Below are 13933 nucleotides of genomic sequence, written 5' to 3'. Positions count from 1 at the left end.
AAGTTCAAATCTCTAGGATCCGTGAAGAGCTGGGAAAACATTATGCTTCTGAAATCTCAGGGGTGTGTCTTTAGAGGTAAGTGTAGAGAAGGGACAGCCCAGAAGATCATGGATGAGTTTGTTTGATGTTTGCACAGTGAGCAACAAAGAGACTGTCTCAAATAAAGCAGAATGTGAGGATCAACACCAGAGAGGATATTTCCTTTGTTACATATGCACCCATAGTCGCATACACACAACACACACACACACACACACACACACACACACACACACACTAAAAAGGAGTTACTTGGTTGACAACATTTGACTATATATACACGAAATGGGATATTATTAAATTTATGTAAAAGAAGGAAACTACCAGTTCAGGGAAATGGAAGAAATTAGTTGGTATAGAAAGACAAATACTGTACATGCTCCTTTGTACATGGAAGCTATAATTGCAAACCTCAAAGTAGAAAAGAATGGAGTAGCATGAGAGAGCATAGGGGAAAAGGAATGGAGAGAGTACCTAATACGGTTTCATAGAAGCACTAGGATATAATGTTCTACAGAACAGTGGGCTGACTTGTTTACAACAACCTATTGCTTATTTACCTAAAACTAAAAAAAGGAGTTCAAAGTCTCCAAACACGAAGAAATAATAAGAAAACACTAACTATCCCTTTTAAATCAGTCATTACACATTGTGTGCATATGTTAGATATCATCCCACATTTCATAATATATCTTCATTACATTCAGTTATAAATAAAAGAAATGAAAGCATTTCTATACCTTGGAATATACTTACACTAGTGAACATTTATAAACATTTACTGTTTATCATTTCCATAGTCATAAAATCATGGTTCTAAGGAATCATAGAGGGGCTCTCACTAGGAGATGCTGCATGACTAAGATTTACCAGGATTTAAGCAGCCTGTACACCCGGGGGAAAGTCAAGAGCTTTGTAACCTTAGAATGATTTGAGGACTGTAAGGTCTGATGAAAGGCCTGAATAATGATACATTTTCCTTGAGATGCTCACCTGGTCCTTTAGCTTCCTGTTCCACAGTCACTTTCTTCCCATCTTTTGATATTTGCTAGGTCTGTTTCCCGGTTGCTTCTAGTCAGGCATGGTCTATCACAGGCCCCCTTCAGTAGACCTGATGCTTCATAATGGAATTAGAGTTATTTGTGGCAGGACAGGGCAGAGCTGGAGCAATTCGGGCCCCAAAGCCAACAGAGGCGATAGTAGCCAGCTCTTATCAGCGGAACTGTCCCTCACAAGGGACATGTCCCCTTAAGACATATTGTCATGGTGACCCATATTTCTCCAACAAAACTGTCCAAGTCTCACACCTCAGGGAGAACTTTTTTCCTAGGGAACACGTGATAATGTAAGGCCTAAAGGAACACAGAACTGAAGTGAAGTAGGGTGCAGCCTTCAAATGCATTGTTTCTCAAATTCTGATTTTAGAGAAAGGGCTGGAGAGACAAAGAAAGCTGAAAACTCAAAACTAAAATTCCATCGAGGAAATGAAATAAAGAAATCAGAGAGCTGTGGGTGAATGATCTCACAAAGTCTATTTGGGTTTTAAGGAAATGATTACTTGTCAAAGTAGTTCATCTTTGCACCTTTCCATTTTTCTTTCTATTGGTTGGAAATACAAGCTTTTTCCCCCTTTCATAGTTAACAAGCTTCATGAGGGAAATGTACTTTCTGTGTTTCAATTTCCTCTGGACCTGTTTCTAGATAAAACTGGGCTAGGAAGTTACATAGTGTGACCTCAAAATACCTGGGGGGGTTGAGGGTAGCAGAGGAATAATTGCAGGTTGCTGATACTGGGCTTGGAAGGATGCAGTTTAAGAATGTAATGAATTCTGTCTCCAACAACTCTGGATTTCCTGACTACTGGTTTCATGGGCAGGTGGCTTGTTTTGTTTTGTTTTCTGAAGTTGTTACAGATGAAGTAGGTTACCTCTTGAAATTCATGCTAAAAGTACAATTTGTTTATCTGTCGTGCCATGGTAAAGGAAGAGCTAGTTGTAGTAAACACACTTTCTTGCTCTTCCCTGCAGTAATAAAAATCTTCCTGTGATTACACAACAGTAGAGATGCTAACACTATGATATTTGGTATGAGGGGCCTTGGTCCCATTGAGGATAAGGAAGCTGAAAAATTCTTATCATTAAGTGAAGTGGAGCAGTATTATTCAGGAGTTTATTATGATACTGGTATAAATGATCTCAATACATTGCTAGTTTCATAAAATGCTAGTACATAAATTGTGTGCATTGCCTACTTCATAATGTCAATAACTGACGGCTGGCTTATTTACTTCAGCATAACTCTAGAGTGTATTTCTTTTATATATTTTTAATGCTAATAATGTTAATAAACAGCTATGGCAGCAAAGTTTGTGTGGTTTTTATATTGTACTTTTTGTCAATTTTATTTTCAGTGGTGGAGATTGAACTCCAGGTCTGAGAACATTATACCACCAAGCACACCCCAGCAATTATTATTTTAGTATTTTCTCATACTTGTGTGCATAAAAGGTTTTATATAAATAGTATGCATATCTCATTTACAGCAGCCTTATATAACTTGTATTTATGATGTCTTTTGATAGATGTATACCATCTAGGTCTGTACAAATGCTTAAACTTACCTAATGGAATGTTTATCAGAATATTCAGCCCTTGTTAAGCGATACGCAACTACGTACTTTTTGACAGATTAGGTGAGACTATAAGGAACCATAGTGATGTCTGAGGCTTTAGCCATGTGGTTTTAACTTTCCTAATGTTCCCCATACAGTTCCTCATGTTGTAGTGACCCCAACCATACAATTATTTTTGCTGGGAATTCATAGCTGTAATTTTGCTACTTTTACAAATTGTAATGCAAATACCTATGCTTTCTGATGGTCTTAAATGACCCCTATGATAGGGTCATTTGATCCTCAAAAGGGTAATGACCCACAGCTTGAGAAATGTGAAAAGAGGATAAGTTTAAGAAAGACACAGGTAAAGTGCACAAGAAAAATCAGTACTGACATATGAGTCAAGGAAGCAGTTGATACACACCATCAATGCTTATGACTTGGGCCTCAGATTTAATAATGCAAATGCTAATCCTTTAATAAAAGTGAAGGATCACATCTGATATGATTAACAGAGGAACAGAGTCAATGACAGAGGAGGATAAGGAGGTGAAGAGGACAAAGGGAAGAGTGATAATGAACCAACAAAGGTTGAGCAAGAAACTTTTGAAAAAGCTACTTTGGCTGACAAAAGGATGATTAAAAGATTGGAAGTTATCCAAGAGAGGAATCACAAGACTCAGAAAGAGGCAAGAGTCTAGTTCTCTGGAGGTAAGGCACAGATATTTCAAGAGGTGAGGATGGGTGCAAAAGGGAGAAAGTGCTTTCAGTAATGGAAGAGGTAGAACTACTTTAAGCGTCTTCCTGGAGGTACAAAAAACACACAAATCCATTTACTGAACATTTATGATGCCACTCTATGATTCCCACTCTGGGATTTGGTCCAGGATTTCTACAGATACCCATGTATACATACCTAGATCCCATATATAATAATGGTTTAGTGACCAGCCATAGACTCTCCTCACTCATCTAAGATTATTTATAATTCTTGACATAACGTAAGTGATATACAGCCATTAGTCTAGGTTGTTTTTAGTTTCAATTTTAAGGTATTTATTGCTATATATATTATTTTACTGCTTTTCCTGATAAATTACCTTTATTTTTTCAACATTTATTTTTTTATTTTATCTGATGTGTATGGATATTGTTCCTTTGTGAATGTGTATGTACTATGTGTGTTCCTGGTACAAGAGGAGGCCAGAAAAAAATAAATCTTTGCAACAAAACATATCTACAATCTGAAACAATAAGCAGTAGGCAATAATTTAAGCAAGGTAGATTTTTATTTCTTCCCACAAAACTTCAGTGGTCAGCTGCTCACTGTTAGCCACGCTGCCTGAACTTTCAGAGGGTGATGTTACTATATAAAGTAAATAGGGTATGTTCACCACAGTTTGGAGGCTATAACAACAACACTTAAGGGTCTATCTATTTTGCCCCAAGAGATGGACTTGTGGCTATATTACAAGGTGGCTAGCACTATGGAAAGAACATATGTAAAAATAGGGAGGAGAGAGAGAGAGATGTCACATGGAGAGACAGGAAATAGGAAACTAGAGAGAGGCTAATAATGCTATTGATATAGCAACTCATGCTTATGGAACTATTATATCCCAATAGGACATGACTGTTGAGATAAAGCATCCATCCATCTATGGGATTAGAACCTCCATGAATAAATTAACTTTCACTAGGTTCCATCTCTTCAAGACCCCTTTTAAAGCATAAACTTATTGGTCTTAGTTATATCCAAACAATAGAGGACTTTCATTAAGGCATTTAATGTTGTCCTTTTTATTTTACGTTTACATTTTTTGTATATAGTCACTCCTTAAAATCAGCAAATAGAAGTAAGATAGAAAACATACATACAAATACATACATATACATATATGTGTGTGTGTTTTGAATATTCATAGTTACCTTTATAATACATTTTATGTAAGTTTTGAATGATATTTTATTTGTTATTGAAAACTCATATATTACACAATGTATATTGATTGTATCACTGCCTAATAACTCCCTCCCATGTTCTCTGGGAGCTCCTAAATATCTCTCTTGCAAACATCATGTCTTCTTACATTTTTTTTTTTTTTACTTAAACAGTCTTTAATGAAATCTATGTATGAGACACCACTACTCCTGCATCTTCTCAATCCTTTTTTCCTTGTATTTGCCCTTCTCCTTTCCTATTTGTCGAGACTTGGCTTTTCGTTCCAGGATCTTCTTGTGGTCTTTGTCCAGCTTTAGCCTGGTGATAACCACCTTGATGGTGTGGATGCCCACATGGACAGTTGTGCCATTAGCCTTTATTCGCTGTACTCATTCAATGTAGATGACGTATTTCTTCCTGTACACCTGGACCACTTTGCCATCTGTTGACCTTTGTAGTGTGCTCGGACAACCTGACCTTCATCATCCTTTCGAATAGGCATAGATCGAACATTGTACTTGTGTCTCAGCTCTTTGGAAAGAGGGGAAGACATGATCTTCCTCCGAATGTGAGAAGGTGAATTGAAATGCCGTTTGCTGTTCTTGCTTCGGTCAGAAGTCACGAAAGGATTGAACTTCATTTTGGCGGCAGCAATCCCATCTTCTTTCATTTTTTTTAAAAATTTATTTATTTTTTATTTTACATGTCGATCCCAGTTCCCTCTCCCTCTCTCCCTCCCTCATTCCCTCCCTCCCTCCCCCTTCTCTTCCTCTCTCCCTATTACCCTCTCTCCCCCCTCACATGCACCGTGACTACCCTCCCCTCCCATCCCCCCACCACATTTCCACATGTAGGGCAATGCCATTCAGGTGGGGTTATGTAAATCTTTCAATTCATTTGAAGTAGGGACTAGGACTTTTCTCCTGTCTCTAGGTTAAGGCAGTATCCCTCCATGGGGGATGTGTCCGCAAGGTTTTTTTTTTTTTTTTTTGTGCATCAGGAATACATCCTGGTTCCACTGTCTCAGGTCTCTTAGACTGCTCAGTCCTTCTGGCTGAGACCCATAATCAGGGGCGCCTGAGTCAGTCCCATGCTGGCTTCCCAGCTATCAGTCTGGGGGCCCATTAGCTCCTACTTGTTCAGGTCAGCTGTCTCTATGTGTTTCTGCAACCTGGTCTTGTCCTCTCCCTCTGCATCTGGATTCTAGTTCGACTCAGTGTTTAGTTGTAGGTGTTCGCTTCTGTTTCCAACAGGTACTAGATGAGGGCTCCATGTTGGTGGATAAGTTGATCTCACTATCTGGGAAGGGCATTTATTGTAGCCTTTCTAGGGTTGATCAAATTGTTAGTTGGTGGCAGTCTTGTAGGTCTCTAGACCTTTCTTTAGGTTCAGTATTCTTTGCAAACCAACAATGGCCCCTTCTTTTATTCTCTCTCTCTCTCTCCTTTCTCTCTTCTGTCTTCTATTCCGACCCTGACTCAATCTTCCTAGTTGCACATGTTTTCCTCTCCTCCATTCTATTTCTCCTACATCTCCATTCACTGCCCCCCCCCCACTTCCCCTGTGCTCTGGGGGATTTGTCCCTTCCTCCTTCTGTGAGGGACTTTATGTGAATCTCTTAGAACACACCTTGTATCCTAGTTCCTCTGATGGTGTGAATTATAGGCTGGTGATCATTTGCTCTAGGTCTAAAATCCATATATGAGTGAATACATACCATGTTCCTCTTTTTGTGACTGGGTTACCTCATTCAAGATGGTTTCTTCAAGTGCCATATACTTGCCTGCAAATTTCAAGATTCCATTATTTTTTTCTGCAGAGTAGTATTCCATTGTGTAGATGTGCCACATCTTCTTTATCCATTCTTTAGTTGAGGAGCATCTAGGTTGCTTCCAGATTCTTGCTATTACAAATAATGCTGCTATGAACATAGTTGAGCACATGTCTTTGTTGCGTGGACATGGATCATTTGGGTATATGCCTAAGAGGGGGATTGTGGGGTCCTGTGGTAAACTAATTCCCATTTTCCTAAGGAACCGCCATACTGATTTCCAAAATGGCTGTGCGAGTTTGCACTCCCACCAGCAGTGGAGGAGTATTCCCCTTTCTCCACATCTTCTCCAGCTTAAGTTGTTATTGGTGTTTCTAATTTTAGCCATTCTGGCAGGAGTAAGATGGTATCTCAAAGTTGTTTTGATTTGCATTTCCCTGATAGCTAAGGATGTGGAGCATTTTCTTAAGTGTCTTTCAGCCTTTTTTATTTCCTCTATTGAGAATTCTTTCTTCAGTCCTGTACCCCATTTTTAATAGGATTATTTGATGTTTTGTTTAAATTAAGTTCAATTAGTGTTGCCCACATTTTTGTGAGTGGGGCTTGTCCAATATAACTTGAGCAAGCTACAAGTAGTGACACTCCCAAGGGAATGTGACTCTTCCTCTCTCAGCAGGTTTTTTTTTTTTTTTTTTTTTTTTGGTTTCTGTTGATTGTTCTGATTCTTAGAAGAGTGTGGTGTTGTGTTGTCTGGTAGGAAATTCTTCTGAGATCCTGATAGGTATAGCCACTGGGGATTCCAGATAAAATGTGTTTGTAGGTATTGAGAGCTGACACTAAGAATCACGATGGGCTGAGGGGGGTAAAGGGGCCTACAGGAGAGACAAAATCAGGGTGTTACACCAGTATATACCTGGTTACCTGGAAATGGGGGCAGAGAGTGAGAAGAGGTTAAAAACAGATGGTCTACTAAAAAGCTGGGGATGAGACTAAGGGATTGGGCTTAGAAGATAGAGGGATATTTGCAGTTAGTTTACCTGTTTCACTGGTTTCCCAGGGAATGACCTGTGGTTTCCCAGGGATACCCAATGGATGGGATAAAGCAATGCTTGGGGCAATGGAAGTTTGGAGACAATTCACATGATCCACTAGAGAAGGGAGCAGGGAAGTGGAAGGGAGGTTATAATAGATGGTCTGCCACAGAGCTGGGGATAATACTGGGAATTGTGTTGTGTGAGCTAAGGGGGAGGTGGAGATCTGCAGATAGCCTAACTGAATCCCTGGCTAGAGTCCAAGTTTCAGAACTTAGATCAATTGCAAATCTCTATGTTAATTACTATTCACTGCAAAAAGCAACTTCATTGATTAAGGTTGAGAGCCTCTCTATTAATGGGTATAAACATAAATATTTAGAAGGCAGTTTAACATCATGGGCTTGTAGCCAGACAACACTACATACCTTCATCTTCCAAGTCCTAGGACCTCCTCCTTAAAAATATTTTAATCATATTTACAGTTGTAGAAATGAAGTCCCTCCTTTGCAATAAGTCTCTAATCCAATCCAATTAGCTATGGGGCTTGGTTGCCCCATAGCTATCATGCAGCATAAGGTGCCACTGGGCACACCTCGCCTCTCAGTTAAGTATTACAGCATACAAGTTTTTTTTTTTTTTAATTGCTAAATTTTTCCAGGCTATAGTAAACACTGACCCATGTTCACATAGTCATTTTTAGTTTCCACACATGAGAGTAAATGCATAACTTTTGATTTTCTTTAACATATTATTTTACTTAAAGTAGAAACCTCCAGTTACAAGTTCAGATTTAAATAAAACATCATCTACCCATATCACAAGTGCGTAAATACTATTTATTTCAAGATGTATGTCTTCCTTTAATTGAAAAAAAACTTAGTTTCAGGAGTGGAGACAAATTAAAAGAACATTATTTATACTTTGATTTTTCAGCAGATTGAGGACAGCAGAAACTGTGGTTGCTGATGTGTTCTAAACATGAGTTCACTCCCAAGAGAGTCATTATGGCAAGTAATAACCTCAATATGTTAGATGATTTTTATTTATTCTTTAATTTGTCTTTTTAAAAAATCATGCATGCACCACGTTCTCATACAGAACTTACATCTTTTATAGAAATCACAGTCAGTCAGCTGAAAAACTGAATAAAGCTTTCAAGGAATTTTCTAGAGTTTTGTGCCTGAATTATTAATAATAATATCTCTCATTATCCTACTGTTACATAATTTGTACAGTATTTATTTTTTTAATTCCAGACTAGCTCTACCTAGCATTAAAAGTTTAATACATTGTTTACCTTGTTGATATTATCAAAAATGGTTTTTAGGGCATCACATATCTAAATATGATAGCAATTTCATTCGAATGTCATAGCAAAAGAGAATAAAAAATACATTTTTATATCAAACATTTCACAAATCACAGAACAGCCAGGTATTGGTGTCTTAGTTATTCACATGAAATGTGTTGAAAGAGTTCTCCTATACTTAGAAGTTATTATTTAGAAGTTGCGATGCCAGTCACAAATGGGTACTATTAAAGTATTTACTAAACAATCTCTCACCACTGCGGTATGACTACTCAACATGTGGGTTTGTGTATTTGAGAATGTGTCCATACATGTGCATATCCATGTTTGCACAACATATATCTCCTATCAGAAATAGTTTTTCTACTGGAAAGTCTAATCTCATACATTACAATCTGTGCCAGAATCATTAGATTATGAAGACACCTGTCTGTGCGGTGGTCATATTGCTGCTTATCATGTTGCTCTATTTCTTTTCTTGCTTGTGAGTAACACAAGAGACCCAGAAATTGATTGGCATAATCCTCAGATCAGCAGGGCTAGGTGTAGTAGAGATTGGATAACTTCCCTGAACAAGCCTTGAAAACACCTGAAAAAGTTCAGGAGAAATTCGTTCCTATATCCAAGCTTTTCTATAGAAGTCACAGAGCTAATGCTCCATGGACTAATGAGGAGCCATTTAAAAACAATAATATAATATTATTTTTTCAATACTACTGCCTTTCTCATGATCTTTCTGAAAGCATTCTTCATGTCCTTATTCCTGAGGCTGAATATGATGGGACTGAGGAAAGGGGTAATAACGGTATAAGGAACTGCTATGAGTGTGTCATCTCCCCCGGAGGCTTCTGGCTTCAGATAAACAATAGATGCAAAACCAAAGTGGATTATGACCACAGTGAGGTGTGAGGAACAGGTAGAAAATGCCTTTTGCTTACCCTCAGCTGAAGGGATCTTGAGGACAGAACAAAGAATGAACACATAAGTCAAGGAGATGAGCAAGAATGTACCCAGCAAACCTGACACTGACATCAGTGTTACAGTGAATTCTGTGAGGTCACTGTCTATACAGGACAGCCTCACAACTGCCCTCATATGGCAGAAGAAGTGTCTAATGAGGTTGGGAATGCAGAAAGACACCCTGAATATAAGTGCAGTTTCTATTAGAGAAATCAAGAAGCCTCCAGCCCAAGCAGAGGCCACAAGATGTCCACATGCACTATTGGTCATAAGAAGAGGGTATCTGAGTGGGTTGCAGATGGCCAGAAAACGGTCATACCCCATCAAGGTGAGAATGATGCAGTTTGTCCCACCAAGGCCCAGGAAGAAGCACATCTGCAGGCCACAGCCTGTGACCGAAATGCGTCTGTCACTGTCCAGGAGATCCACCAGCATCTTGGGGATGATAGTCAGGGTGTAGCATGTCTCAGAGAAGGAGAGTGCACTGAGGAAGAGGTACATAGGAGTGTGGAGAGATCTGTCCACCCATGTCAATCCTAAGATAGTCAGGTTGCCTGCAAGAGTGAGAATATAGAGGCAAAAGAAGACCCCAAAGAGGAAGGTCTGTACATGTGGGTAAGCAGAGAAGCCTATGAGAATGAATTCCTTCAGGATTGTTTGGTTGATTGCCATTGCTTCTGTTCCTGAAATGTAAAACAAAGAAACAGACAAGCCTTCAATACTCCTTATTCTTTGATATTTTCAAATGAAATGGCATGGTGTGGATAAGCGAATCATCAGACTTTAACAATACCCAATGAATTATCCATTCAGTTTAGTAATACTCAGCCATGTATGTAAATGATGTGATTTCCTAATTATGCATTTATTTATGTTTTCCAGAATGTCTTAATTATGATTAACTATGTCACCAGAAAGTTTATTTATTCTGGCATTAAAGAAGGTTGACTATCAATTAAAAAAACCTAATGCTATATATGGAAAACCTCCCCTGAATTTCTGATTCCTGGGATCCCCTAAATCACCCAAACGTTAAAAACTATTGCCATTGCTCTTGGTGAAAATATAAACTTGGTGTTAAGACCCTATTTCTAAAGATACCATATAATTAAGTCATATGATTTAGGGAAATCAAGGTGATACTTATCTGGAACATTCATATTAACTAAGGCTTGGAGTGCTAGAAAGTTCTGTTTACACAATCAGGGAGGAAAATAATTAATCCTTGGTAACACAATAATGGCTGGCTTTGAAGGTATACCCATTGTTGTAATAGTGCATCAAGGTTGTGGGAGTAACCAATTGTTTCTAATTGGATTTAAATCCTGCTTCACAAGATGAAACTTATGCCTGTACCATTAACTGGACCCAACAACATCGACAGGACAAGTTATAGACAATAAGGGAGAATCTAATGCTATTGTTCTGACATGTGAGAATAGTAATTGACTCCTCCCTAAGTTCTTGTCTTTATACTCATAGGTTAGTGCATCTCCCAAACCTCAGAGGAGAAGCTTCCTATTGTCACAGATGGTGGTTAATACAAAGACTGGTCAAAATGCAAAGACTTAGAGTCTGTGGTATGCTTAGCTCTAATTGGGACATTTATGTCACACTGTTTCCCCGGAGGGATCGGGGTCACTGAAGCACAGTGAGGTATAAGATTTTAAGAGTAGTGGGTTGTAGATATGTACAGCAATAAAGAAGTGTTTGGTAGACATGACCTTATAGTGACTGTGACTGCAAGCACAAGGTTGGTAAGATCATGCCAAGTATTTCTGGATGGACAGGAATAAGCTCATGAAGTCTCTTCTTTAGCTGAGAAGCTAGTAGCAACTGATAGCTGTTGGGAGGGAACAGTAGTAATGGATAATAGGAAATGCTCAAAATATCAAATGTACATATGTATGGAAATTCTCTAACAATAAACAATAAGCATTAATAAAAGTAAAGAGAAATATTTGGAATACATAAATGAAAATAAAAGGAAAGTAGTTTATTGGCTGGTTATGGACTAATGATGAGATGATGAGATACTGAAACTGGTGGTCAGAAAAAGGAGGCTCCAATACATTAATGGATCCACCTTTGGATAAGACTCTCAACACTGAACTTTGCTGAGTGAGTATAGATAGGGCTTGGAGGAGTGGCTCAGTAGATGAGGCATTTTCCTCATAGGTATGAAGACTTGATTTCAGATTTCACCACCCACATGCAGGTTGGACAGGAATTGCTGGCTGGCTGCTATTTCAGTACTCAGGAGTCAGAGACAGGAATCATGAGGACAAATGTCTAGTAGGACAACTTGGATTTGGTGAGCTCTTGGTTCAAGAGATATTATTTTTCAATAAACATGGAGCAATGGATGAAGTCAGCATTGACTTCGGATCTCCACATGGATGCACACACATGTGCCCATAGGTATGTCAACATACCACAACATACATGCCACATACAACATACCACAAACATTCACATATTCCCAAACATACCACACACTTACAAGATGCAACACACCATGCACATACATACAACATATCACATACATATGCACATGCAATACACAACCTACCCTACCACATCCATACACATATCTTACCATACACATGTAAATACAAAATACACCACATACCACATATTTGTATAATACAACACCCAACATGCCACACACATGTACACATGTCAACCAAATTAAATTGAGCAAATGAGAATATGCTAAGTGCTTGTCTTAGTTAGATTGTCCTTGCTTCAATAAAGACCATGACCTAGAAGCAACATGAAAGGAAAAGTTTATCTCATTTTATAGCTCAATGTGTTATGAAGGAAATGCAGGAAAGGATGTCAAGGCAGGAACCAAAGAACAAACCAAGGAGGAGTGCAGCTTATAGGCTTGTTTCCTATGACTCGATCATCCTGCTTTCTTATCCAACCACAGCAAGGTGTCAAAGGATGCCACCACACCCAGTGAGGCAGGGGTTTCCACATTAGCCTACAGGCGGTCTTATGGAGACATTTTTCTCAATTAAGATTCTTCCCATATACATGTAGATTTGTGTCAAGTTAACAAAACCAACTTAAACACTATAAAAGGCAGTAGTCTAACATAGCCATTCCTACATAACGCATAAATCCTATCTGTTAAGGAAATATTGAAATAATTTCCTGGTAATTTTAGGATGAATCTTAGATAATGACTTAAAATTGTGGAGAAACCTGAAAGTATCATTCCTTCTTGAGAATGGCAACCAGGCACTAAAACATCAAAAGAAATTAAAACACACTTTCTGTTTGATACTTTGAGGGAAGAGAAGGGTGGGCATTAGGACACCCAAGAATTGTTAGGATTCATATAATTAGCTAGAGGTGTAAGAATAATTGATAAAGGCTCTATATGTAAGTTTGAAATAGGAAACAACCGAGATTATGCCCATTTTCTTGATGGCAAGTTATGCCAAACACAAATGCTGTAAGTCCCTTTGTGGATTCCTCAGTAACTCTTCACCTATTTATTCTCATTTCCCAACTTTCACAACACAATTCCTATCTACATAATTATGATATCCGTCTTCATATTAGGCAGAGTTAGTGTTCCAGTTTCATGTATCAACATATTTGAAAACTAGCATTTATGGAGTCTATATTTCCCAAAATTCTCTCAAATGTTTATCGATTTCTCACTTCACTGAATAAATGTGAAGTGTGTAAGACAGCTGTGATCTGTGTAGGACAGCTGAGATTATCTTACATTGGAAATAATTATATCTAGGAACTGGCATATTTGTAACTGGAGTCACACCATTTTGTCCCCATTCTTTCCACTCCCTAGTGTCTTCCTTTCAAGAATGTGACTATGATCATCATTTCTGTATTTCTCAATGTGACACTTTAAGAAGACAACAATTCCCAATATGTGCTTTATGAATTAAATTAGAACCAGAAAGTGACAAATCTAAACTATGTGTCTGGTTTATTTTTTTCAGTACTATGAGTTTTGAATGTACAGAATTTCCATATTGCTTAGATTTAGTTTAGCCTAGATTAAGCTTCTTATTGTGGAGTCTGTCATGCCATTGTCAAAAGGGGCATAGAAAAAATAATGTAGACATATAAACCATCCCAGACACATTATATGACCCTGTGGACTCAATCTTACAGGTCTCTTTGATTGCTCTGTCTTCTTAGACCTGCTTAGAGCATTATTCATTCCCAGCCATTCATGAACAACATACTCTAATTTTCCTTGTTTTGCATTTCCAGTTTTCT

The 13933-nt window shown here is 38.3% G+C and overlaps 1 protein-coding gene and 1 pseudogene across 1 annotated transcript; both read right to left on the bottom strand.

The window, feature by feature from the left end:
• Window positions 1-4799: 4799 nt before the first annotated feature.
• LOC127223651 (60S ribosomal protein L26-like) lies at window positions 4800-5236 on the bottom strand (annotated as a pseudogene).
• Window positions 5237-9409: 4173 nt separating this feature from the next.
• Window positions 9410-10342, bottom strand: LOC127223649 (olfactory receptor 10X1). The gene has a single exon (XM_051186361.1). The coding sequence runs from the start codon at window positions 10340-10342 to the stop codon at window positions 9410-9412; it is 933 nt and encodes a 310-aa protein (XP_051042318.1).
• Between the last annotated feature and the right edge of the window lie 3591 nt (window positions 10343-13933).

Source organism: Phodopus roborovskii, unplaced genomic scaffold, assembly GCF_943737965.1.
Source record: "Phodopus roborovskii unplaced genomic scaffold, PHOROB, whole genome shotgun sequence".
NCBI classification, from domain to species: Eukaryota; Metazoa; Chordata; class Mammalia; order Rodentia; family Cricetidae; genus Phodopus; species Phodopus roborovskii.
Note: the sequence above shows the minus strand (reverse complement) of the source record. Positions and strands in the feature narration are given on the sequence as shown.